Below are 25,600 nucleotides of genomic sequence, written 5' to 3'. Positions count from 1 at the left end.
TTGTCATAGCGATTGCTACTTAGTTGATAGTGAATCCCTCTTGTGAATTAAACAGTTTTAATTGTGCCTTGATTCACATAATCAGGGTAACAACACTTTTCTTCCCTGCCCCAATACAGAGAATGGATCCACAGCAGCCTAAGGACCAGTACAACTGATAGCCATTGTTGTCTCTCATTTATGTCCAGGCGCCCCTGGCCAACCTCACCGAGGTCAGCTAAAGAGCTCCCAGGATACGACGATGATGGCTACCAGATATATGCCTTCGTACGGTTGACAGTGAGCTTGAGCAGGCTCCATTGCTTGCCGTGGTATTGTCGTCTGCACAGGTAACAGGAAAAAAGGCGAGTAAACGATTTTTGTTCTTACTTCACAGTGTGGAGGGGGATGATAGACAATCAACTGCATAAAATTGATTTCTTAAAAATCGACTTCTATGAATTTGACTAATTTCCATATTGGTAGACTTACCACAGTTGTGTTATGAGAGAGACTGTGTGTGAGGTGTGCATGTGAGAGAGAGAGAGATCAGAGGCAGTGTGGTTGAGAGACACAAGAGTTTGTGTGTGTGTGTGTGTGTGTGCTGTGTCGTGTGTTGGCTGCTGGAGGAACGCACGGCACGTGGCACTCACTAGTCTGAAGGCTTTCAGACCACAGCAGCTGCCAAGCAACTCCATCTACACTCCAGAGCCCTTGTCAGCGGTCAATAGTGCTCCTCTACTCTGCAAGTTCCCGGAGCAGCTGGTCCAGGGGCTCAGGAGAGGGCAGGAGCGGCCTGTGGCAGCGGAGCAACAGGGTGAGAGGCACTAAAAAATTGTCAGATGGTGTGCGGCTTGCTAATCAAGTGCACGAGACTCTGATTGTGCTTGTGCGGCCTTGCAGGCCCAGCAGCTTTGCGAACACTGATAAAAACTTTCGCAGGGCTGCTTTAGTGCCTAGGCGGGATATTAAAACTTGTGTCCTGTGCTCTCTTGCTCTTTAGCAACACCAACAAAGCTACCTATGAAAATTGCCACATGCATGTTATTAAAACCAGTTTAACTTAATTAAGCACACTGTAATCTGAATGAACTAGCACAAGAACATAGCATATTGAAAAGTTCTGATTTGACAGAATGATCAAAAATGTATTTTTAAATTTTCAACATTTTATTGGAAATTGATATGAAAGAGTATTGAACAAGGAAGTTTTTTAGTTATGTACCTTTTGCCCCTCTAGTTGGCGACAACTAGGGCTGGTCACGTACCCAGCGGTCCGTTTTCAATTAACAACAATGCAGATAACCACTTCGAGCCCGCCCACCATGCCCAATGACTGGGACAGGCTTACATACCACACCCCCCTGGTCCTCTAGGGAGGCAATACTCCCTCTTGCAAGCATGGAGTCTGGAGTGTAAGCCAAAATCCTTTTTATAAGAAAGGGAAACCATGCAGCATTCCATTGGAGACAACACCAGCTAAACAGGATTATACAACACAACACAATTAAAACAAAACCACTCCAAGTACGTTTGGCAAATGTCCTTGTTTCCCTTAGGTCAGTCTTAGAGTCCAGTTACCGCCAAAGTTCCACCACAACCCAAAAGTCATTGGTCAGTGCCACCCCGGAATTCAAGAGTTTACTGCAGATTTTAACCCCCAGACCTGGGTGGCAATGAATGGATAGTCTATCTAGATGTTAAGAGCGCACTTACATGGCCAGGGCCAACTGCTCACTTCTCTGTGGAGTTCTCCATGGAGTTCTGCTGCAGTCTTCACCACAACCAGCTCCACCACACCAGCTGTGCCGCTCCTCCAGCTGTCCCTGCAAACCACTTCACTCCACTCACTGTTCCATGGGCTGCTCCAACATGCTGCAAACTGCTCTGCTTTGCCATCTACTTAACAAGAGGTCTTCAGGCTCCCCCACTAGTTAACACAGCACTCACTGATTTCAGCTCTTAGTAGGGGAGCCTTGGTGCTGGTCCACCATTGGCCCAACCTTATTCAGCTCAGCAGCCTTTAGATGGACTCCTACTAGAATCAAAATTATCTCTACTCTTTAACAATGGGAAGAGGAGAACATGCAATTGGTGTTCCAGACCCTCAAAGGGGAACCCATACCATCAGATATACACACACCTACCCACAACCTCCTCAATTCACTGGGTTTTGGAACCCATGTCCTTTGTCTAGCAAGTGTCATTTAACTTATACTGAGACATCTCTGTTGTAAAGCAGTCTCATAGTTCCTCATTCACATAATCAGGTGGCAACACTTTATTCATCCTGCCCCAATAACAAGGAAACTGGGGATCCCAGAGCTGTCAAAATAGCCATCCCAGGCTGCCTTGCTGGGTGTGCCCATGCAAATATCTGAGACTTCACACTTTGTGACATTCTTTCCGCACTTCCCATAATTCACCACCAGATGTCAGGGTAGGGCACGTCCTGACTCTGCTTACAGTTATAAGCAATCTTTCTGGTTTTTTTGGCTGCAAAATTAGTAATAATGTCATCACATGACAAAGACAAAGTGATGTCTTGTTCAATTGCAAGAATAGCAAGACCAGTTGCGTGTTCCTGACTCATTGTAGAGCGGAGATAGTTTTTCATGAGCTTCCGTTCTCCTGATGCTACTGTTACAGGAATTGTCAGTAAATACAAGTGGCAATGTACACATTAGGATATGTGTCAACAAGTTTGCTGGTATGAATAAACTGTACAATGTCCATCATCGATTTTGCTTTTGGCAACAACTCAATTCTTCTTACAGTTCAAGTCCATTTAAATCAAAATGATCATCATGCTTCAGGAGGCTCTCTAGGTCAGGGGGTCCCCAACATGGTGCCACGGGCGCCTCTCAGTGCACTGGCGTACTGGCCGGAGGGCGAGCATCTGCCGATATGCCGCTGAATTTCGGCAGCATTTCTGCGCCGATGCCTCTGGATGATACCGCTTGCCGCCGACAAACATCATCGTTCACAGGCGTCTCCGCCGAAATGATGCTGAATTTTGGCAGCATTTCAATGGATGCTCATCTACCACCAAGGTACTTCATCTGGCGTCTGCCAGACGAAAACGTTTGGGGACCACTGCTCTAGGTTCTTGCACTTGGTCATTAGTTGCTCTTGTTTTCCTATTTCGTTGAATTTAGTCCCGCTCAGCCCGCTGCCAGCTGAGTGAATGGAACCCCAAGCCGACTACGGGTTGAGTGGCTCAGCGGGGGTCTCAGCCGCCAGCCTGCTCATCCCGCTGCCAGCCTGGGGTTCCTTGGCAGCCGGGACCCCGGGTGGCAATGGGGCAGCAGCCAGAACCCCAGAGCAGTGGCGGGCTGAGCGGCTCAGCGGGCTGAGCCGCTCAGCCTGCTGCTGCGTGCCATCAAAAAACAGCTTGCGGGCCACCTTTGGCACATGTGCCCTTGGTTGCCGACTCCTACTATATACACTAGTAAGAGGATGAACATATTACAGTTGTTGGAGGGTTCTATTTATCAGTAACAGGGCTATAGGAAAATCTGTCAACATTTTTTGTATCTCGGATGAAAACTGGTCCACTCCCTTCCCCATACCAAACTTGTCACAAATAATTGTCAACAACTTAATTTTCTGTTTTTGGTTAAGATATTAATTTTTTAAAAAAAACATATTGAAATTGAATTCAGAATTGTTAGCAAGCATTTTTGGCAAACAAATTTGTTAAATGATAATCTAAATGGCAACACAGTACTGCTTTCATGCTTGGCTCATGCCCCAGCCTGCTGGTCCAACAGCTGCAGTAGAAGAGGAGATAGGTGGAAAACTGCCGGACCCCAAAATCCACCTCTTGGGGTGCAGAGTGGCAACAGCAGCAGCAAATTCTCAGGTCCGATCACACGCCAATGGGCACCACCGCCAGCCCAACGGACCATGGGGAAGTTAGCACAGCATCTGATCTCAGGGCGGGGCATCCCATGGAGGCCACTGCAGCTCATCCTGCCTGTGCAGCTGTCCCCGGGTGAGTGGATGACTGCCAACCCGGGAGAGATGCATACTCCCAGCTAGGGTGACCAATTCCACATGTCTGATGTAAGGGCCAGTCCCGAATATTTGTGGGCTGTCTTATATAGGGCACCAATTGACTTCCACTGAGGTGACCAACAACAACATGAAAATCAGGACGGGATGGAGACGGCTGTGTGGCTCGTCCGTACACTGTACTCTCGCTGCTTTACGTGGTGAGCCCGTCAAACTGAGACAGGGCTCGACTATGCGAGGATAGGGTTCTTTATGCTCTGCATCACCCCTTCTGTACGCGCGAGGCGCCTGCGGATTGTTCCTCTTTTTTCTGATTTTTCACAACATTGCTTATACTAGCTAGGTCACTCAATCAGTGTCCTCAGTTCCCCCAAACCCGCTGTTGCGACCCATTGTCCTATAGTCACTGTGGTTTTGCATTGCTGCCGAATGTGAGTTTGGTTACCTGGTTCTACTCCACTCTTTTCATTCCTACGCTCAGCAGGGCGGTTCAACTATCAGGCCTCCGCCTCCCCCTGTGAGCAACCTCACCCCTATTATAAGACAACTACCCCACCCTTACAGGAGGGGATGGGAGCCCCAAAAATATCGGGACTGGCCCTATTACAATCAGGACATTGGATCTGAAAGAGAGGTGTCACCCGGTGGTAGCTGTTTGTGGTGGAGGATGCAGTGCTCGTCCGCCAGACGGAACGGCGGATCTCACATGGTCACAGACTGCCTCACCTCACGCCAGGGAAAGTCACACTTACAGGCCAGTTTCTTCCCCCACCCCTTCCAAGAGACCTCCGCATCCAATCCCCTTCCTCAGACTGTGCTGCATTTGGCTCTCTCTAGGACCCAGCAGCCCTGCTCTTACATGCTCCACTGCTTCCCCTCTGTCTGGGCTCTCGGCAGAGCAGTGCTCCCAGACCTAGTGGTGCCCTAGGCAATTGCCTGTTCTGCCTATGGCTAAGGACGGCCCTAACTCTCGAAAATGAATAATAAAAACATCCATTTTAGCAATAACAGAGGCTGAGAGGAGTTAACGCAACACTGACCTTGATTTGTTTGTAGAAATCACCAAATATCTTTAGGACAACATCCTGCCACTGTTTGAACAAAGGTTAGACACGAGGAAGCAGAGGCAGAGCGGTGCTGGGATGGCGCTGCGATTCTGTGACATCTTTTGTGAAAGTGATGAAGAGTTTAGGGATGAGGAAGATCATAATTAGCTCCAAGGCTGCAGCCGCTAACTCTGCCTTTCAGAGGAAAAATTACACCCTGTGAATCTGGGAGCCAGCCCCATGTAGATGGGATTAAGGCTAGAAAAAAGAGAATAATCTGGGAGCAAATGGGGAGCAAATGCATAGAAAACCCAGGAGTCGACGATAAAATAATGGGGAAAAGTGAAGCCATCCCTTGTCCTTCTTTAAATTGGGCCACAGTTCCTAGTAAACTCAGGCTGCTTCACACTGCACCAGTTAAACTGGGTGCACAGCTGTTCGTCATCATCGAATGGTGCAAAGCAACCAAACAGCACTGGTGAATCTTGCCTATGGTACTACAGTTTTGAGAGGTGTTTTATGGGAGCCCTTCACATTGCTGAGCTGTGTTTGGGCTCTTTTAGGAAGTTAGTTTCTTTGTACCTTGCTTGTGAAAAGAAACGCGCTACCTTAGACCAACTTCTTTCAAGTGTGCAACCCCATTAAACCCAATGGGTTTGAACAAGAAACACTAAGGGCTCATCTACACTGGGAATTTACACTGGCAGAGCTGTGTCTTTCAAAATCCACACCCCTGGGAGGCATGGCTATACTGACCTAACCACCCTCAGTGTAGCCAGTGCTATGTCAGTGGAAGAATTCTTCCATCAACCTAGCGACTGCCTTTTGGGGAGGTACATTATCTACTACGCCAATGGGAGAACCCCTCCTGTCAGCAAGGTAGAGTCTACACTGTAGCACTACGGCAGCACCACTCCAGCCCTACAGCTGCACTGTTTCAAAATATAGACGTTCCCTAAAGATGTGAATTAAAAATGGATTAGCTAAACTGTGTCCTGTGTGGACACTCTTGTTAAGGGTACATCTAAATTTAAAACACTGACAGGTAGAAGCTATGTCAGCGGGAGAAGTTTCCTCATCAACATAGCATTATATAAAAAGGGATGTTAAGGTCATTATAATTACCTAGCTCCAGGATATGGAATTTTCACACCCGGGTGAATAGTTGGACAGACATAGGTCTATCGTGTAGACCAGACCTCAGAGGTAAATCAGTTTAGCTTAATTCACTTTGAATGAATTCCCAGAAGAATCCTATCTTGGTGGAAAGTCTCATGAACATTGGATAACTTTACTGGGGAGGCGGGTGTGTAAAAATTGTGTCTATCTTGGATATCTGTCTTCAATCTAGATTTTGTTCCAGCCACTGCAACTTCATAATACAGCATAATATCATCCCTAAATATGTTTATTAGTGAGATATTGACGTTATCTATCTTTTATTATAGAGGAAAATGCTGAAATTAGCAATGAGATTCTTGTTATTTTGCCTCTGAGGTGAAGCTGTCAATAAGGAAAATGTTAGAGAGGACGGATGGTGTTTTCTTGTTTTTAAGATCTCCACCAAATTCCCTAGAAAGTCTGTGCTAGTCAAATAGTGTATTGGACAAAAGTCACAAGCAAAAAACAAATAATAAATGAAAACATTTTATTGCAAAACATGTAATGAAAACAGCATGACAATGTACATTTTAAAAAATAGCTTTTTTCATCAAAATACATTCATGAAAACCTTGATTTTAGTTACATCAATATAAAATCAGCATCGGAGTCATGTTATATTTATTCCGCTTAAATTGGACAAATTCTCATTGTTGTTTCTTTGTGGGAATTTTTAAAGAATGGATAAATCTCTTCTGAGAATGAACAATCATTAAATGTGAACAACACAGACATGTCAGTTGCATTGAAAAAAGTCACCTGTCCCTCTTGGTAACTAAGGTAAACTCCAATTTTCTTGGGCTTTTTCTGCACTACGACCCGGGTCCATGGGTCTGTTTTTGCCCAATAATCTTTCCCACTCAGACCCAGAGCCCAGAATCCCTCTCTAGGGGACAAGGACAGTTTTCCTTTTCTCTGTATTGACTTTCTGGCCACCCCTAGGTCCCAGTCAGTGCTGCTCACAACCTCCACCTCCCAGCAGTGCTTTCCAGAGGAGAATCCTTCAGCGCCCAACACACAGACGGTCGAATCGAACCTCTCTGGATTTGATGGAACTTTCTGAGGTTGCGCTTCATGTTTAAAACTCTTCTTATCCCCAGAAATGTGGAGGTTAGGATGGGCCGTGATTCCATGAAGAGTGATGTCATCTATAGGAAGAGAGTGTTCTTTTTGAGAACCACTCCTATAATGCCAGTATACACTGGACTAGGAGAGAAATATACACTACGAGCCTTCTCCTGCCACCTCTCTTCATGCAAAGCTCCCACTGATTTTAATGGGAGTTTTGCCTGAGTAAGGACTGCAGCACTTGGCCAGCGCTGCACACTTGCCAATTCAATGTTGCATTGAACTCTGTCGGAAATGAGACTTGCGTGATATTTGCACAAAAATAAAAGTGATCCAGAATTGTTTATCACATGAGTACTCAAACTGGGCCAGATTCTGAGCTCAGTTATACAGGTGTGAATCCAGAGTAACTTCACTTAAAGTAATGGTCAGTAAAGTGCGCCATCACCATCGTAACTGAGAGCTGAATCAAGCCACTATGTGTCTACCATTATGGGACGTTTTGTGTGGGACAAATGGAAAAATATGTTTCCGGTGACAGCTAACTATGATGAGAAGTTCATCATGAAACACAGAATTGGATTATGAAGTTCTCAAACACTGGTCATGTCAACATACCCCTATTACCATCACAGTAAATAAATACGATGCACATACATAATAAAACATTATTTATGAAAATAAAGTTTTACCTAATAATTAGACTTGGAATCAGGTTCTGTTCCCAGCTCTGCTGCTGTGTGACATTGGTCAGGTTACATAAGCTCTCTGATAGTTGGTTTACTCCTCAGTAAGCTCAATACAGTGCCAGCCTAATCAGGTGTTTTATAATTGCTTGTAAACAGCTCTGAGATGGTCAGCAGAAAATGGCTGTAACAAGCAAATTATTATCTGCACTATCTTCACTGTCAGATCACCATCACTGTGTCCTTCCTCGCCTCAGCATTATTTTAATCATCTCCCTCTAAAATTAATATAATCAGCAACATAAAAGTCAGTCTCTGTTATCACCAGAGCCAATGATCCCACCACTGCCTTCATCCTGGTGCCCTCATAAACCTCATCGACTCGCTCCTGATCATGCCTGTCACCACTGCAGTCCCCTTCGTGGTCCCACAACCACTGCATTATGATTCTCATCACAGTCCCCATTCCTGCCACCACATCATCTGTGCCTTTACGGTGGCCGAAATCCCAAAGTTCCTCCATAGGCACTTTTGAAAACCCCGCTCCAAGTAAACATTGACTCCCAGCTCCTCAAATGTATTTAGGTGCCTAACTCCCTTTGGGATCATTACCTTGAAAGAGCTGGGCTGAAACAACCTGGAAGCGCAGGTCTGTCAGAGGGTAGCTGACCCTCTGAAGGGGTCAGGGACCCAGCCTTCCCCTGACAGGCTCCGCAAGGCGGCATAAGGAAGCTCAAGTTCACTTGGGAGTAGTTACCTGAGTGAGTAACTGGGGGAAGGGAATTATGCAGGGGAGAACTAGGTATTGATAAAAGGTTAAGGGCCTCAGTGAGAGGGGGAGCTCCTGTGGAGAAAGGCTGTAGCCAGAGAGGCAGGGCGATTGCAGAGAGAGGATCCCTCCAGCACACTGGGGAGAAGTTGCTTGAGAAGCCAACATGGCAAAGAGAGAGAAGCAGAGCAAGAGGCTGGGGAAACCTCCAGAGCAGGAGTGGTAGGAGGCAACTCAGGGAGCTGCAAGCAACAGAGAAGGACTGGTTCTGGCTGTTCCAAACAAGGTCCCTGAGATGGAACCCAGTGGAGTGGCCCAGGTTCCCCTACCCACTCCAGCCAAGGAGTTTTTTCAGAAGAAAACTACCAAACATGGAGCTCTAGGGCTCTCTATCCAACTANACTCCCCAGCTAGGGTGACCAGATCCACATGTCCTGATTGTATAGGGCCAGTCCCGATATTTGGGGCTTTGTCTTATATAGGCACCAATTACTCCCACTGAGGGTGACCAGACAACAAGCATGAAAAATCAGGACGGGAGGGTTGGGGGAACAGATTATATAAGAAAAAGACCCAAAAACTGGGACTGTCCCTATAAAAGTAGGACATCTGCTCACCCTATCCAAACCCCCTGTCCTGATTTTTCACACATGCTATCTAGCTAGCCCCAGCCCAGCCGTGTGGACCATTCCAATCCTGGCTGCCTGCGAAGGAAGTGAGTTACTTTCACTTTCATTCCTCAGCAGGCAGCCAGCCAGCCTCCCCTCCCCCGTAGCACCTCACCCTACCCAGCCCTTACAGAGGGGATGGGGAAGAGAGGGGTGCTTTGTGTGGGAGGAGAGAGAAACGGGGGGGATGCTCCATGGGGCAAGAGGGAGAAGAATGGACGTTATGGGGACAACAAAGGATACTGCCAGAGCCACCGAGCCTGCCTCACCTCACGCCAGGGAAAGTCACACTTACAGGCCAGTTTCTTCCCCCACCCCTTCCAAGAGACCTCCGCATCCAATCCCCTTCCTCAGACTGTGCTGCATTTGGCTCTCTCTAGGACCCAGCAGCCCTGCTCTTACATGCTCCACTGCTTCCCCTCTGTCTGGGCTCTCGGCAGAGCAGTGCTCCCAGACCTAGTGGTGCCCTAGGCAATTGCCTGTTCTGCCTATGGCTAAGGACGGCCCTAACTCTCGAAAATGAATAATAAAAACATCCATTTTAGCAATAACAGAGGCTGAGAGGAGTTAACGCAACACTGACCTTGATTTGTTTGTAGAAATCACCAAATATCTTTAGGACAACATCCTTCCACTGTTTGAACAAAGGTTAGACACGAGGAAGCAGAGGCAGAGCGGTGCTGGGATGGCGCTGCGATTCTGTGACATCTTTTGTGAAAGTGATGAAGAGTTTAGGGATGAGGAAGATCATAATTAGCTCCAAGGCTGCAGCCGCTAACTCTGCCTTTCAGAGGAAAAATTACACCCTGTGAATCTGGGAGCCAGCCCCATGTAGATGGGATTAAGGCTAGAAAAAAGAGAATAATCTGGGAGCAAATGGGGAGCAAATGCATAGAAAACCCAGGAGTCGACGATAAAATAATGGGGAAAAGTGAAGCCATCCCTTGTCCTTCTTTAAATTGGGCCACAGTTCCTAGTAAACTCAGGCTGCTTCACACTGCACCAGTTAAACTGGGTGCACAGCTGTTCGTCATCATCGAATGGTGCAAAGCAACCAAACAGCACTGGTGAATCTTGCCTATGGTACTACAGTTTTGAGAGGTGTTTTATGGGAGCCCTTCACATTGCTGAGCTGTGTTTGGGCTCTTTTAGGAAGTTAGTTTCTTTGTACCTTGCTTGTGAAAAGAAACGCGCTACCTTAGACCAACTTCTTTCAAGTGTGTAAGTGTGTAACCCCATTAAACCCAATGGGTTTGAACAAGAAACACTAAGGGCTCATCTACACTGGGAATTTACACTGGCAGAGCTGTGTCTTTCAAAATCCACACCCCTGGGAGGCATGGCTATACTGACCTAACCACCCTCAGTGTAGCCAGTGCTATGTCAGTGGAAGAATTCTTCCATCAACCTAGCGACTGCCTTTTGGGGAGGTACATTATCTACTACGCCAATGGGAGAACCCCTCCTGTCAGCAAGGTAGAGTCTACACTGTAGCACTACGGCAGCACCACTCCAGCCCTACAGCTGCACTGTTTCAAAATATAGACGTTCCCTAAAGATGTGAATTAAAAATGGATTAGCTAAACTGTGTCCTGTGTGGACACTCTTGTTAAGGGTACATCTAAATTTAAAACACTGACAGGTAGAAGCTATGTCAGCGGGAGAAGTTTCCTCATCAACATAGCATTATATAAAAAGGGATGTTAAGGTCATTATAATTACCTAGCTCCAGGATATGGAATTTTCACACCCGGGTGAATAGTTGGACAGACATAGGTCTATCGTGTAGACCAGACCTCAGAGGTAAATCAGTTTAGCTTAATTCACTTTGAATGAATTCCCAGAAGAATCCTATCTTGGTGGAAAGTCTCATGAACATTGGATAACTTTACTGGGGAGGCGGGTGTGTAAAAATTGTGTCTATCTTGGATATCTGTCTTCAATCTAGATTTTGTTCCAGCCACTGCAACTTCATAATACAGTATAATATCATCCCTAAATATGATTATTAGTGAGATATTCATGTTATCTATCTTTTATTATAGAGGAAAATGCTAAAATTAGCAATGAAATTCTTATTATTTTGCCTATGAGGTGAAGCTGTCAATAAGGAAAATGTTAGAGATGATGGATGGTGTTTTCTTATTTTTAAGCTCTGCACCAAATTCCCTAGAAAGACTGTGCTAGTCAAATAGTGTATTGGACAAAAGTCACAAGCAAAAAACAAATAATAAATGAAACCATTTTATTGCAAAACATGTAATGAAAACAGCATGACAATGTACATTTAAAAAAAATAGCTTTTTTCATCAAAATACATTCATGAAAATCTTGATTTCAGTTACACCAGTATAAAATCAGCATCAGAGTCATGTTATATTTATTCCGCTTAAGTTGAACAAATTCTCATTGATGTTTCTTTGTGGGAATTTTTAAAGAATGGATAAACCTCTCCTGAAAATGAACAATCATTAAATGTGAACAACACTGACATGTCAGTTACATTTAAAAAAGTCACCTGCCCCTCTTGGTAACTAAGGTAAACTCCAATTTTCTTGGGCTTATTCTGTACTCTGACCCGGGTCCATGGGTCTGTTTTTGCCCAATAATCTTTCCCACTCAAACCCAGAGCCCAGAATCCCTCTCTAGGGGACAAGGAAAGTTTTCCTTTTCTCTCTATTGATTTTCTGGCCACTCCCAGGTCCCAGTCAGTGCTGTTCACAACCTCTACTTCCCAGTAGTGCTTTCCAGAGGAGAATCCTTCAGCGCCCAGCACACAGACGGTCGAATCGAACCTCTCTGGATTTGATGGAACTTTTTGAGGTTGGACTTCATGTGTAAAACTCTTCTTATCCTCAGAAATGCGGAGGTTGGGGTGGCCTGTGACTCCATGAAGAGTGATGTCATCTACAGGAAGAGAGTTTTCTTTTTGAGAACCACTCCTATAATGCCAGTATACACTGGAAGAGGAGTGAAATATATGCTATGAGCCTTCTCCTGCCACCTCTCTTTAAGCAAAGTTCCCACTGATTTCAATGAGAGTTTTGCCTGAGTAAGGACTGCAGCACTTGACCAGCGCTGCACACTTGCCAATTCAATGTTGCATTGAACTCTGTTGGAAATGAGACTTGCTTGATATTTGCACGAAAATAAAAGTGATCCAGAATTGTTTATCACATGAATACGCAAACTGGGCCAGATTCTGAACTCAATTATACAGGTGTGAATCCAGAATAACTTCACTTAAACTAATGGTCAGTAAAGTGTGCCATCACCATTGTAACTGAGCGCTGAATCAGGCCACTATGTGTCTACCATTGTGGGATGTTTTGTGTGAGACAAATGGAAATATATGTTTCCTGTGACAGCTAACTATGATAAGTTCATCATGAAACACAGACTTGGATTATGAAGATCTCTAACACTGGTCATGTCAACATACCCCTATTACCGTCACTGTAAATAAATACGATGCACATACATAATAAAACATTATTCATTAAAATAAAGTTTTACTTAATAATTAGACTCGGAATCAGGACCCCTAGGTTCTGTTCCCAACGCTGCTGCTGTGTGACATTGGGCAGGTTACATAAGCTCTCTGATAGTTGGTTTACTCCTCAGTAAGCTCAGTATGGTGCCAACCTCATCAGGTGTTTTATAATTGCTTGTAAAGAGCTCTGAGATGGTCAGCAGAAAATGGCTGTAACAAGCAAATTATTATCTGCACTATCTTCATCATCAGATCACCATCACTGTGTCCTTCCTTGCCTCAGCATCATTTTAATCGTCTCCCTCTATAATTATTATAATCAGCAACATCACAGTCAGTCTCTGTTATCACCAGAGCCAATGATCCCACCACTGCCTTCATCATGGTGCCCTCATAAACCTCACCGACTCGCTCCTGACCAGGCCTGTCACCACTGCAGTCCCCTTCGTGGTCCCACCAGCATTGCATTATGATTCTCATCGCAGGCCCCATTCCTGCCACCACATCATCTGTGCCTTCACTGTGGCCCAAATCCCAAAGCTCCTCCTTAGGCACTTTTGAAAACCCTGCTCCAAGTAAACACTGAGGCCCAGCTCCTCAAATGTATTTAGATGCCTAACTCCCATTTGGATTGTTACCTTGGAGGAGCTGGGCCGAAGTGACTTGGGAGCGCAGGTCTGTTAGAGGGTAGCTGACCCTCTGAAGGGATCAGAGGCCCAGCCTTCCCCTGACAGGCTCCGCAAGGGGGCATGAGGAAGCTCAAGTTCACCTGGGAGTAATTACCTCAGTGAGTAACTAGGGGAAGGGAATTACGCAGGAAAGAACTAGGTATTGATAAAAGGTTAAGGGCCTCAGTGAGAGGGGGAGCTCCTGGGGAGAAAGGCTGTAGCCAGAGAGGCAGGGGGATTGCAGAGAGGATCCCTCCAGCACACTGGGGAGAAGCTGCTTGAGAAGCCAACATGACAAAGACAGAGAAATAGAGCAAGAGGCTGGGAAAGCCTCCAGAGCCGGAGTGGTAGGAGGCAACTCAGGGAGCCGCAAGCAACAGAGACTGGACTGGTTCTGGCTGTTCCAAACAAGGACCCTGAGATGGAACCCAGTGGAGTGGCCCAGGTTCCCCTACCTACTCCAGCCAAGGAATTTGGAATAGAAAACTCCCAAACATGGAGTTCTAGGGCTCTCTACACCACTAGTGTCGAGGAACTGCCAATTCCCCATGATCCTGAAGGGGACTGAGACTATTAAGGACTCAGCCAAAGGGCTAGACAATGAACTTGACAAATACAGAACTGAGGGTGGAGGCATAAGGGGGATGGAGTCAGGTAGTGAATTTTTCCATCCTGCCACTGTGGGGTGCTAACAGATATAGGCCTCATATAGAAGGCCTCATTGAATTGCAATGAGATTTGTGCTCTGAAATCACTTAGATGTTTTGGAATATCACACCATCAGTCATCACTCAGGGAAATCTCATACTGGGGGCTGATTCTGATCTGACTGTTGTAATTCAGGAGTAACTCCATGCAAGTCAGTGCAGTTACAATGGTGTGAAATTGTGTAAATAAAGTCAGAATCAGGCCCATAAATTAGTTTAGGAGCTGGGAAGGACCTTAGGAGCTGTGTCTCTGACAAGAACAGGTAGTGTTTCTAGTTTGATTATAGTATTAAACCTGCTGATTTTTTAGCAATGGAATAGATTTTAATGTATTGAGGTTCTCACACTGCATCTATCACCATAGTATCAGCACCTCTATCCATGTGCTGTGTATTCTCTTACCTGAATTGTTCTGAACCCTTCTCCATTCTGAAAGGAAAGTAAGAAAACAACAGACATTGAATTAAGAGAGGCATTGACTGCAAATTTCCTCCCTCCAGCAGCAGGGATGTTCCAGACTGAGGGCAAGGGAGGATGTCAGAAGCATTAGAGGGTGATTCCTTTTGCTAGAGTTAATATAGAAAAAAATGGCACTTGAATGGTCACACTGTCTCTCTCTCTCTCTCACACACACACACGTGGGCTGTTCTGAGCTAAGATTAGAAACCAGGACAGGAATCCTGCTCTGTCTGAGACCTGCTCTGTCTGTCTTGCACTTCCAGTCAATAAGTACATCCCTGCTCTCATTGGCTTTGATCTAACTCCCTCTTACACATTCCCTTCTCACTTGAACAAAAAAGGAATCTTCCCATCTACACACACAGTGTTTCCAACCACCAGAGGCTGTATTCACAGCAACCCACCTTCTACTAGGCAGGACACAGAAGGACAATTCTCTCCAATGTGTGTCTACATGGCAGCTGGGAGGTGTAATACCCAGCATGGGTAGACATATATGTGCCAGCTCTGTTTGAGCTAATGCACTAAAAATAGCAGAGTGACCATGCTGGCTAGGGTTAACTACATGAATACAATTCCACCTGACCCCTAGGTACCTGTTCAGGCATCTAGTCTGAGCTGCTACTTGTCTCACTACACTTACACTGCTATTTTAGCATGCTAGCTCGAGCAGAGCTGACATGTGTCTGTCTACTTGCACTGGGAATTACACACCCCAGCTTCTGTGTAGATGAACTATAAATCAGTGAAACTGCAGCTGTGGCTACTGAGGTATTTTGGACCCCATATGTGGCTGTCAAGGAGACAGTGGGTCTGTCCCACCCCTCAGGCTGAGACAGACAACAGGGATCAGGCCACATCTTCCATGCGCCTGGTATGTGTGAGCAGTGTGGGGAGTTGCAATGTGTCTGCCTGGAGCTATTGCATTCCCTGCTATGGATGGGGAAGAACATGGACTGTCAGGATCCTCTTCTCCATCAGAAGCAGCCAGGTAGATGGAGGAGAGACAGGAGAAATTGCACCTTTCTCCAAATAGCCAAGCAATGGGAGTGGGGACACCAGGAAGTGTGTACATAGGTCTTCACTCACCTAATTCCTTCTTCGTTTCATCTAGGGAAAAAAAACAAACAATTATTACACCTTTTATACTCTTGTTCAGTGTTCCCCTTGGTACCATGCATCAAAGATTCCCAGTAAATGAATTAAATTGTTCAAAATCCATGGTGACTTAAATTTAAAAAGAGCTAGAGAAATGTATAGCCAGACAGCTGGAAGAATTTACTGTGATGATGGTTTATGGTTTGGATGATTAATCTTACAGATATTTCTGTGGAATGGGGAAAAGTGTGGAGTTCAAGGGGCTTTGAGATCCAGGTAAGGGACTGCAGCTCTGCAGAGCTGGCTGACCCCTTCTTCCACATAGAGGGAGAGGAATCTTGTATGCTCTGCAGAAGATATGTGTGCCCCATTTCGGGGAGTGGGGTGGGAGGGAGGGACACTGTCCTCTCCCTATCCCTATGTTGAAGATATTGTCTGTTTCATCACCAGTACCAACCGAGTCCCTGGCTCACTCTTTCTCTACATAAAATTCCGTGGATCTGAAAAAGGAGCTTTGAACACCAAAAAAAGGGGCAACAGAAGAGCAGAGTGCGTTAAGCCGTCCTTCCATGTAGGGGGATGGGGTCACATCTCCCCCCGCACACACACACACTTTGGTTTCTGGCACAGCAGACCCTGTAAGACACTCTTAGGAGGGAGAGGGTCTGATAATGTTGCACAAAAGAAATTACACCTGTTTCCATGCTATGGCATTTGAGAGACCACCTGCCAGGTGGAAAATACTCCACAGCCCTGAATCTCAGAAGGTCAGCTGGTCCAACCCCCTGCTCAAAGCAGGGCTAATCCCCAGACAGATTTTTACCCCAGGTCCCTAAAGGGCCCCCACAAGGATTGAGCTTATAACCCTGCATTTAGCAGGACAATGCTTAAACCACTGAGCTATTCCTCCTCCCATTAGCTGTCTTCCTCTCACTGCAAAAGCAGAAAAATCCTGATCCCACAAGCATTGAAGCTTTCAGCAGGGTTTCTACTAGATGACCTCCTGAGATCTTTTCCAATCCTGATCTTCTAAAATTCATGACAAGCACCTTTTGACTTCAGTGGGAGCAAGATTAAGTCCAGACTGTTTACTGAAAACACCACTCTGGAACTCATCATCATCTTCATCATATATGAGTCATTGTTCTGACCTGTGCATTTCCTCAGTTATAAAAGGGAAAACCAAGCCAGCCAATCAAAACAAATAACCAAATAAAACAAGATGTCATAGCTAGGGAGAAAGACAAAGCAACTTTGATATGTTTACTTTTAGAAATTACAATGTGTTCAGAACCCATGGAGTTGAGCACAGAATAAATAACAGAGAAATCAGAGTAGGCAGAAAAATGTTCTGACCCAGTTTCATCTAATACAAATGAACAACTGTTGGACCAGACTTCATTCACAAGGCCTCATAATGACAGTTCACTTAAAATTCATATTGATTTCAATGGAAAGTTAGAGTTATGGAAACAGACATCACACACACAGGTATAGATATAAAAACGGTCCTATAAGAAAAAGGCTGAGAACATTATTTAGTTACAGCTGGGCAGAAACCAGAATTTCCATTTCATGGGAAATTCCATTATTGTAAAATTAGCTTTTTCTTCTAAAAAGAACAAAAAGAAAGAATTTTGAAATTTCCTTCAAAATGTTCAGGTCATCTAAAACATTCTGTTTTGATAAAATTGAAACATTTTGTTCCCGTTTTGAAATGAAAAATATCAAAAAATTCCATTTCAATGCAGTCAAAAAGGAAAGTTTTGACCTCACTGAAATGCTTCCTTTTTATTTCCCCCCAAACAATTTGTGTGTTTCAATAAAAGAACATTCCAATGGAAAGTTTTTAACAGCTCTTGGTCTAGTATGAATACACTGGACTGGAAGCCAGAATATCTGGGTTGTATTTCCTCCTCTAGCAAACATTCCTGTGTGACGATCAGCAGTTCTCTTGCAGGAGAATTTTCAAGAATCTCTTCTGGGTGCTCTGCAAAGGGCATGGGTTTCCNCAAACAAGTCCATTGCTGCCACACCTGTGTCTGTAGGTGCTGAATTTCACAGCCGTCCCCCAGATGGATCCAGAGTCAACAGTATGGTACAGGAAAACTCCTGTCCCAGTACAACCCTGGTTACCATGTGGACATCTCAAGGCTGTCTTTGAGGAGGAAGATGATGAATCCTTCCTTTCCCCAGTCTGTTTCATGAGTCCTATTTCAAGGTGGTTCCCGAGACATAGAGCAACTTCTCTCTTCGAAGGAGAATTCCAGGGTTTGTCCTTTGTCACTTCATGGGTTGAAGGCAGCTGAGGGTGGTTAGATCTACAGGCCTTATGGCTTGTTCCACCAACTGCTGCTTCAGATAAAGTTTACGTGACATCTGTGTTCTGTTTTTAAAAGAACAACAACTCTCTGAAATGTGACCCAGTCCTGGGCGGGGCAAACAGCAAGTGTGTGAGTCACTGATGTGGACAGAGACCTCACATGCTGGGCAATGCTAAAGCCAGGAGAACATTGCATAACCCTTGTTGCTGGGCAACACAAAACATTAAATGACTAACTATAAAAACTACACTAAATCTGAATTAGACTGTAGGTTCTACCACGGACAACTATTAAAAACTATTTTGAAAGTGAAAAGCTCAACAAAACAGTATGATGCAGAGCGAAAAAAACAAAGAGAAAATGTGCATGGGGAACTCCAACTAAGGGCCCTGGCATCAAGAAGGAACTGAGCAGGGTCGGGGCAGTGACATCCTTATATAGCCTCTGGAGTGACTAAAAGGAGGTGTTGAGCTCATGCGCTGCCCTGATAGGTACTGCTAAAGGAAAAATCTCCGCCCCCAGTGCACTGAGCACAAACACATCTGCATGGAATATGCATCTGCAACCACCCTAAACAGAACTAATAGTTACAAAATTAAAGATTCTGTGAACAGGAATGTGTTTTATGGGGATTCTCTCTTTTGATGAAGGAGAAAAGGTGCATTATCCTCACACATACCCAGCCCAGTCACTGGCTCACTCTTTCTCTACATAAAATTCCACGGATCTGAAAAAGGAGCTTTGAACACCAAAAAAAGGGGCAACAGAAGAGCAGAGTGTGTTAAGCCTTCCTTCCATGTAGGGGGATGGGGTCACATCTCCCCCCCCACCACACACACATTTTCGTTTCTGGCACAGTAGACCCTGTAAGACACTCTTAGGAGGGAGAAGGTCTGAAAATATTGCACAAAATAAATTGCACCAGTTTCTATGCTATAGCATTTGAGAGACCACCTGCCAGCGGAAAATACTCTACAGCCCTGAATCTCATCTAGTCCAACCCCCTGCTTAAAGCAGGGCCAATGCCCAGACTGATTTTTACCCCAGGTCCCTAAAGAGCCCCCACAAGGATTGAACTCACAACCCTGGGTTTATCAGGCCAATCCACAAACCACTGAGCTATTTCTCCTCCCCTTAGCCATCTTCCTCTCATGGCAAAAGCAGAAAAATCCTGATTGCACAAGCTTTGAAGCTTTCAGCAGGGTTTCTACTAGATGACCTCCTGAGATCTTTTCCAATCCTGATCTTCTATGATTCATGACAAGCACCTTTTGACTTCAACGGGAGCAAGATTAAGTCCAGACTGTTTATTGAAAACACCACTCTGGAACTCATCATCATCTTCATCATATATGAGTCATTGTCTGACCTGTGCATTTCCTCAGTTATAAAAGGGAAAACCAAGCCAGCCAATCAAAACAAATAACCAGATAAAACAAGATGTCATAGCTAGGGAGAAAGACAAAGCAACTTTGATATGTTTATTTTTAGAAATTACAATGTGTTCAGAACCCATGGAGATGAGCACAGAATAAATAACAGAGAAATCAAAGTAGGCAGAAAAATGTTCTGACCCAGTTTCATCTAATACAAATGAACAAGTGTTGGACCAGACTTCATTCACAAGGTCTCATAATGACAGTTCATTTAAAATTCATATTGATTTCAATGGAAAGTTAGAGTTATGGAAACAGACATCACACACTGAGGTATAGATATAAAAACGGTCCTATAAGAAAGAGGCTGAGAACATGATTTAGTTACAGCTGGGCAGAAACCAGAATTTCCATTTCACGGGAAATTCCATTATTGTAAAATTAGCTTTTTCTTCTAAAAAGAACAAAAAGAAAGAATTTTGAAATTTCCTCCAAAATGTTCAGGTCAACTAAAACATTCTGTTTTGATAAAATTGAAACATTTTGTTACCGTTTTGAAATGAAAAATATCAAAAAATTCCATTTCAATGCAGTCAAAAAGGAAAGTTTTGACCTCACTGAAATGCTTCCTTTTTATTTTCCCCCAAACAATTTGTGCGTTTCAATAAAAGAACAATCCAATGGAAAGTTTTTAACAGGTCTTGGTCTAGTATGAATACACTGGACTGGAAGCCAGAATATCTGGGTTGTATTTCCTCCTCTAGCAAACATTCCTGTGTGACGATCAGCAGTTCTCTTGCAGGAGAATTTTCAAGAATCTCCTCTGGGTGCTCTGCAAAGGGCATGGGTTTCCTGCTGTGGGGAAGCTGTTTTGGAAAGACTATTCTCCTCCCAACCTTGCCTCATGCTTTAGATGTACTTACGTTTTCTTTGTTTAGTTTTTAAACCTTCGTCTAGTTGCTCTTGACAATATTTTTTGCCCTGCCTAATTGTACTTTAACACTTAATTTGTCAGAGTTTATGCTCCTGTCTATGTTCTTGTCATAATATGTAAGGAAGGGTGAACCAATCTTTACCTATGCAGTAACATTAAATCCCCCTCCTGACCAGAAGGACCAAATGGTAAAGAAATCCTTTTCGAAAACTTGCGCGGGGGGGAAGTTTTTTGGTTTGTTGCTCGTCTTTGTTGGTTCCCTCTTGGGACAGAGAGAGCGACCAAAGCAGGTAAACCAGCTTTCTAAAAGGTATTGGGATAATGGTACATCTAAATTTACAAAATTTTAAGTAAAGGAAAGGAAGATGTGTTAGATTATCTTTTGTTTAGCTAGTAAAGTTTTTCCCTTATGCTATAGTCATTTTATTCCTGTTTTGTAAGTGGGAAGCAGAGTTCAGAAGGGATCGACTTGTGTTTAAATTTTTTATGTTACCCTGTAAAGTGATCTTCCATCCAGATTTTGGCAGGTGTGATTCTTTATTTTTTTATAGAATTCTTCTTTTATGTACTGATTGTATTTTCAGTGTCCTAAAACCAGGGATTTGTTTCTGTGGTTAACCGTATTTGGTTGGTTATGTTATTCTCAAGGCTCCCCCAAGAAAACGGTGAGGGGTTTGGGGGGCTTTTTTGGGGGAGTATAGGGTCCAGTGGTGGCCTCCTGATGTTTGTTTAAATCACTGGTGTGGCAGCATTCGTTCCAAGGATAAGTAAAGGAATTTGTGCTTTGAGGAAGTTTTTTACTAAGCGTGGTGGAATACATAGCTCTAGGGTAGTTTCATGTGAGTTCACACTCTGTACCCCGGAGTCAGAGTGGGGTGCAACCCTGACTGTTCCTCAATAGGATTTTACTTCTAATTTTTAACAGATGATATTTTGCCTCTAACTGCTTCTTTTTACTTTCAGAGGGGTACCATGTTAGTTTTTGATATGTAAAAGCAGAAAAGGGAATCCTTGGTCACCTTATATGGACTAACAGACGTGTTTGGAGCATTGGCTTTCGTGGGTGGAATACTCATGCTCCCAAATGTTCTGTTACTCATATAGGTGCTCACAGGATTCTTTGCTGCTTTCGTTTCACTTTGTTGTTTAGCCTTGGTGGGCACCTTTTTGGTCATCTTAATATGATTTTTGTTTTTAATTTGGTTACATTTCACTTGAGCCTGTATTATGGTGTTTTTAAAAAGTTTATCTCTCTCTTTTGCACTTGTTCAGATCACAGAAACTGTCATGGGACAGGAATGTTGAGTGGGTTCTTGAATGATATCACCCTGGGGAACAGTAGCTGGGATTGTAGATAACGAGGATAATAGATCTTCCTGGAGATATCAGGCATGCAGGGGGACAGCAACCTCAGCACTCTGCTTCCAGGGATAAGGGCATCCAGGAACCTCTTCTGGCAGAAAGGAACAAGATCTCTGAGCATGAGACCCGGCATCTGTCAGACTCCTGGGCTTTGTGGTTATTCCGGCATGCTCTGCACTCTGCTGTGTGAGAGGAGAACCCCCCTCACTGGTGTGGGATGCCATTAAAGTTCCTTGAAGTTTGCAACAGAAGTTTCCCATCCAAGGGGATGCTCTGGGATTTCAATATCAAGAGTTCCCCCATCGGGGCACTGTATTAATCACCACAGAGATGTTTCAGACTTACCATAATTGTCTGGGTGCAATCTACAGCTGGCTGATAAATATTTCCCTGATAAAATCACACTCTAAGACCACCTCAGAAAGCAAAGCAAAATCATTCTTGCCGCCCTGCCGTTGTTTGCGAAATGAGATACAGGCTCACATATCTTCTATTAGACTTTTTCCTGAAAATTCGGTTAAGGAACATTTCTTTCCTACCAACAATCCCCATGGTGTCAACTTCAACAGAGCTCCAGGAGTGGAGCACCCACAGAAAAAAAGAGTGGGTATTCAGCATGCGCTGGCAGGCCCTGCCAATCTGCTTCTCCCCCTCCACCTCAGCACCTGCTTCCCTCAACTGATCATCTCTTCTGCAGAAGGCAGGAGGCACATAGGGTGAGGAGCACGGACAGGAAAAGGTGGAAAGAGGGCAAGATGTTCTTGGGAGAGGGGCTAAAATGGGGCAGGAAGAAATGGACTGGGAGCAGGAAGACATGGAGAACGAGAGGAGCTTTCAGGAAAGGCGTATAGTAGACACGGGGGGTGGGGCAGAGAGGTGGACAAGCACCATGGAAGAAATGAAAGAGTTGGCGCCTGTGCATACACTGCCCCCATATGATTGGGTTACTGAATCGAACTGGAAAATGTCTCCTTCATTTTGAAGTGAAAAATCAGAATGTTCCTTTTTAATGCAGATAAAATAGAAACTTTAGACTCTATGGAGATCCTTTTGTGTCTTGTTCTTTAAGCCACAACTAATTACCAAAAGGTGAATATGAGATACTACGCTCCTCTGCTAATATGGGTTCGGCTATGAAAGGAGCAGTAACACCATTTACATCAAAAACTGCATTCCATTTGCTCTTTCAATGCAAAGTCCTTTCAATGTGTACATTGTCTTTCATACTGTGTCTCTGCAAGAGTGTTACAAATCAGGAGTGGGTGAGTCTATTTAAATTTCAACAATATATGAGCAGCACTGCTGAGATCCAACAAGGGGCTCATATATGTTATTGACAACCTTAGCCAAGCAATCTGCTTTATCAAAAGGAGCAGTAGAGCCCACGAAAGAAAAAGGACACAGACTTACCTATTTTATTTGCCAATTCTCCTAAAAAAGAAAAACAATATATTTAAAGATAAGAATAGCACCTTTTGTAAGAATATGGCCAAGAACAAAGGTAACTAATAGTTCATAAAATTATAGAAGGTTTGAACTGGAAGAGACCTCAGGAGGTCACCTAGTCCAACCTCCTGCTCAAAACAGGACCAGCACCAACTAAATTCTCCCAGCCAGGGAGACAGGGAAGGAAGAGGCAGAATGACGGCGGGGTGTTTTTGGGACAGTGAGTGGTCCATGGCAGAAAGAGGCTGAGTGGGAGCAGGAAGAGGTGGGGTAGGGCTGGGCTCTTGGGGAAAGGGTGTAGTGGGGACATGACCTGGGGTACAGCGGTGGTCAAGTGCCATCGAGGAAATGGAAAAGTTGGCACCTGTGCCTACACTGCCTCCATGTGATTGGGTAATGGAATCGAACCTTAACAATATCTCCTTCAATTTGAAGTGTAAAATCAGAACGTTCCATTTTAACATGTAAGAAATAGAAACTTTTCGCTCTAGGGAAATCCTTTTGTGTCTTTCCTGTTCTTTTTTTCATCCAAAAATTCGTCCCCCTACCCCCCCAAAATAGACACATTCCCATGGAAAGTTCCTGCCAACACCTTGCTCTCATAGTGAATATACAGAACTAGAAGACAAAATATCTAGCTTCTATCTCCTGCTCTAGAAAACATTCCTGTGTGACTATCAGCGCTTCCTTTGCAGGGGGACTCTGAAAGAACCTACATTGGCTGCCAGGAACAGGATGAGGGTTCCAAGTTTGGGGAAAGCTCTTTGGAAAGACAATTCTCCCTCCATCACTAAGGCACAGGGTGGAATGTTCACATGGCCTCAGTTATTACAAGGTCAGGCACAGCACTAGCAACTCAGTCCTGCCACACTCCCCATCCCGAGCTTTTCATTCAGGGGATATGTTCAGTTCCTCTAGCGTGCCGATGTTTTTTTCTCAAATGTCCAACAGCCCTTGCCCCCATACCCTTCTGACTTTCTTTGCAAAGGGCTGGTGAGGTCTCAGCTTGATGACATACCACAATTACAGAGTAATCTACACAGAACTCCCACTTCCCAGGTGTATGGGAATATGCAATGAGAGCGTCCCTTCTGCAGCTGAAGTTGTTGGAACCTATACAAGGCAGACAAACTTTGCTCAGTGGACTGTAAGAATTGAGGAAAGTAGGCAAACTCACCCATTTGCTTCTGAAGGTCCTCTGCAAAAGAAAAATGGGGAGGAGAGGAAAACAATTCAGGGTATGTCCATTGACTTAGCATAAATATTGGCTATGTGTAGTGAGCTAGCTATTCAATCCGCGGGAAAGCCCCATTCCTATCTCATTATGTAGTAGATAAGAACGAAGAATTAATTCTTCACTTTATCAGTAAGAAAAAGCTTCATGGCCACACTAATTAGCAAAAGGTGAATATGAGACATACTAGTTCCTCTGCTAATATGGGTTCTGCTATGAAAGGAACAGTAAAGTCTCTCTCTCCAGTTTGGAAACTTCTTTCTTTAGTGCGGTGGGGAACACCAGATGCACACACTGATCCAGCACAGAGAAAATACATGAGCTAATGTAAACCTTTATAGTCCTAATTAAATCCAAATCTACTGGTGCCTCTGGGCCTGGTACCAACGAACACTTTCCTACTGAAGGTGTTGTCAGTCTACAGTAATAGGAAAAGCTTGCTGAGACAGAAATGCACTAGCCTGGCCCCACCAATCAGCTTCAAAACCCAAACCACCTCCAGCCCAGGCACCATCCTCCAGCCCTCCCTGAGGGGGGCCAAAAAAAATCCCCTCTGCTCTTCTCAGAGGGAAGATAGTGACTCAGGGGAGGGCATGGACATGAAGAAGCAGAAGAGGGTGGGGTGTTACCTGGGAGAGGGGGTGAATGGAGACAACAGGGAAGAACGGTGGAGTTTGAAGGCGGTGCAGGGACACGAGGAGGGATCTTAGGGGGAGGGGTATAGGAGGCACGGGGCCTGGGCAGAGAGGTGGCAAAGCACCCCAGGAGAAAACTGAAAAAGTTGGCACCGTGCCATACACTGCCCGCACACATGAAATGGGGAACTGAAAACAAACTAACAAGTCTCCACTTTTCATTTGAGTGAAAACATCAAAAAATGTTCCACTTAGTAAGTACGAAATAGAAGCCTTTACCCATTCTATTGGAAACTCCTTTTTGTGTCTTTCTGCTCTGTATTTTTTGTTCATCCAGAAGAGAGAGCGCGCGAGACCCCGGCCTGTTTTTCCCGCCCGCCGCTGCCCCCCAGGAATTGAGAGCACATATCCCATAAAGAAAGTGTCTTACTACAGCCTACGCTGCTCTCATAGTGATATACACGGGATCC

The 25,600-nt window shown here is 44.6% G+C and overlaps 1 protein-coding gene across 1 annotated transcript in view; it reads right to left on the bottom strand.

The window, feature by feature from the left end:
• Nucleotides 1-25,600, bottom strand: part of LOC116826823 (butyrophilin subfamily 3 member A1-like) — a 156,246-nt gene that overhangs the window by 113,417 nt on the left and 17,229 nt on the right. The window contains exons 4-5 of the mRNA XM_075071258.1: nt 15,811-15,831; nt 14,665-14,691 (exon numbers count right to left, since the gene is read on the bottom strand). Of these exons, the coding sequence (XP_074927359.1) occupies nt 14,665-14,691; nt 15,811-15,831 (48 nt within the window). The remainder of the gene's footprint in view (nt 1-14,664; nt 14,692-15,810; nt 15,832-25,600) is intronic.

This window comes from Chelonoidis abingdonii, chromosome 11 (genome assembly GCF_003597395.2).
Source record: "Chelonoidis abingdonii isolate Lonesome George chromosome 11, CheloAbing_2.0, whole genome shotgun sequence".
Lineage (NCBI taxonomy): Eukaryota > Metazoa > Chordata > Testudines > Testudinidae > Chelonoidis > Chelonoidis abingdonii.
Note: the sequence above shows the minus strand (reverse complement) of the source record. Positions and strands in the feature narration are given on the sequence as shown.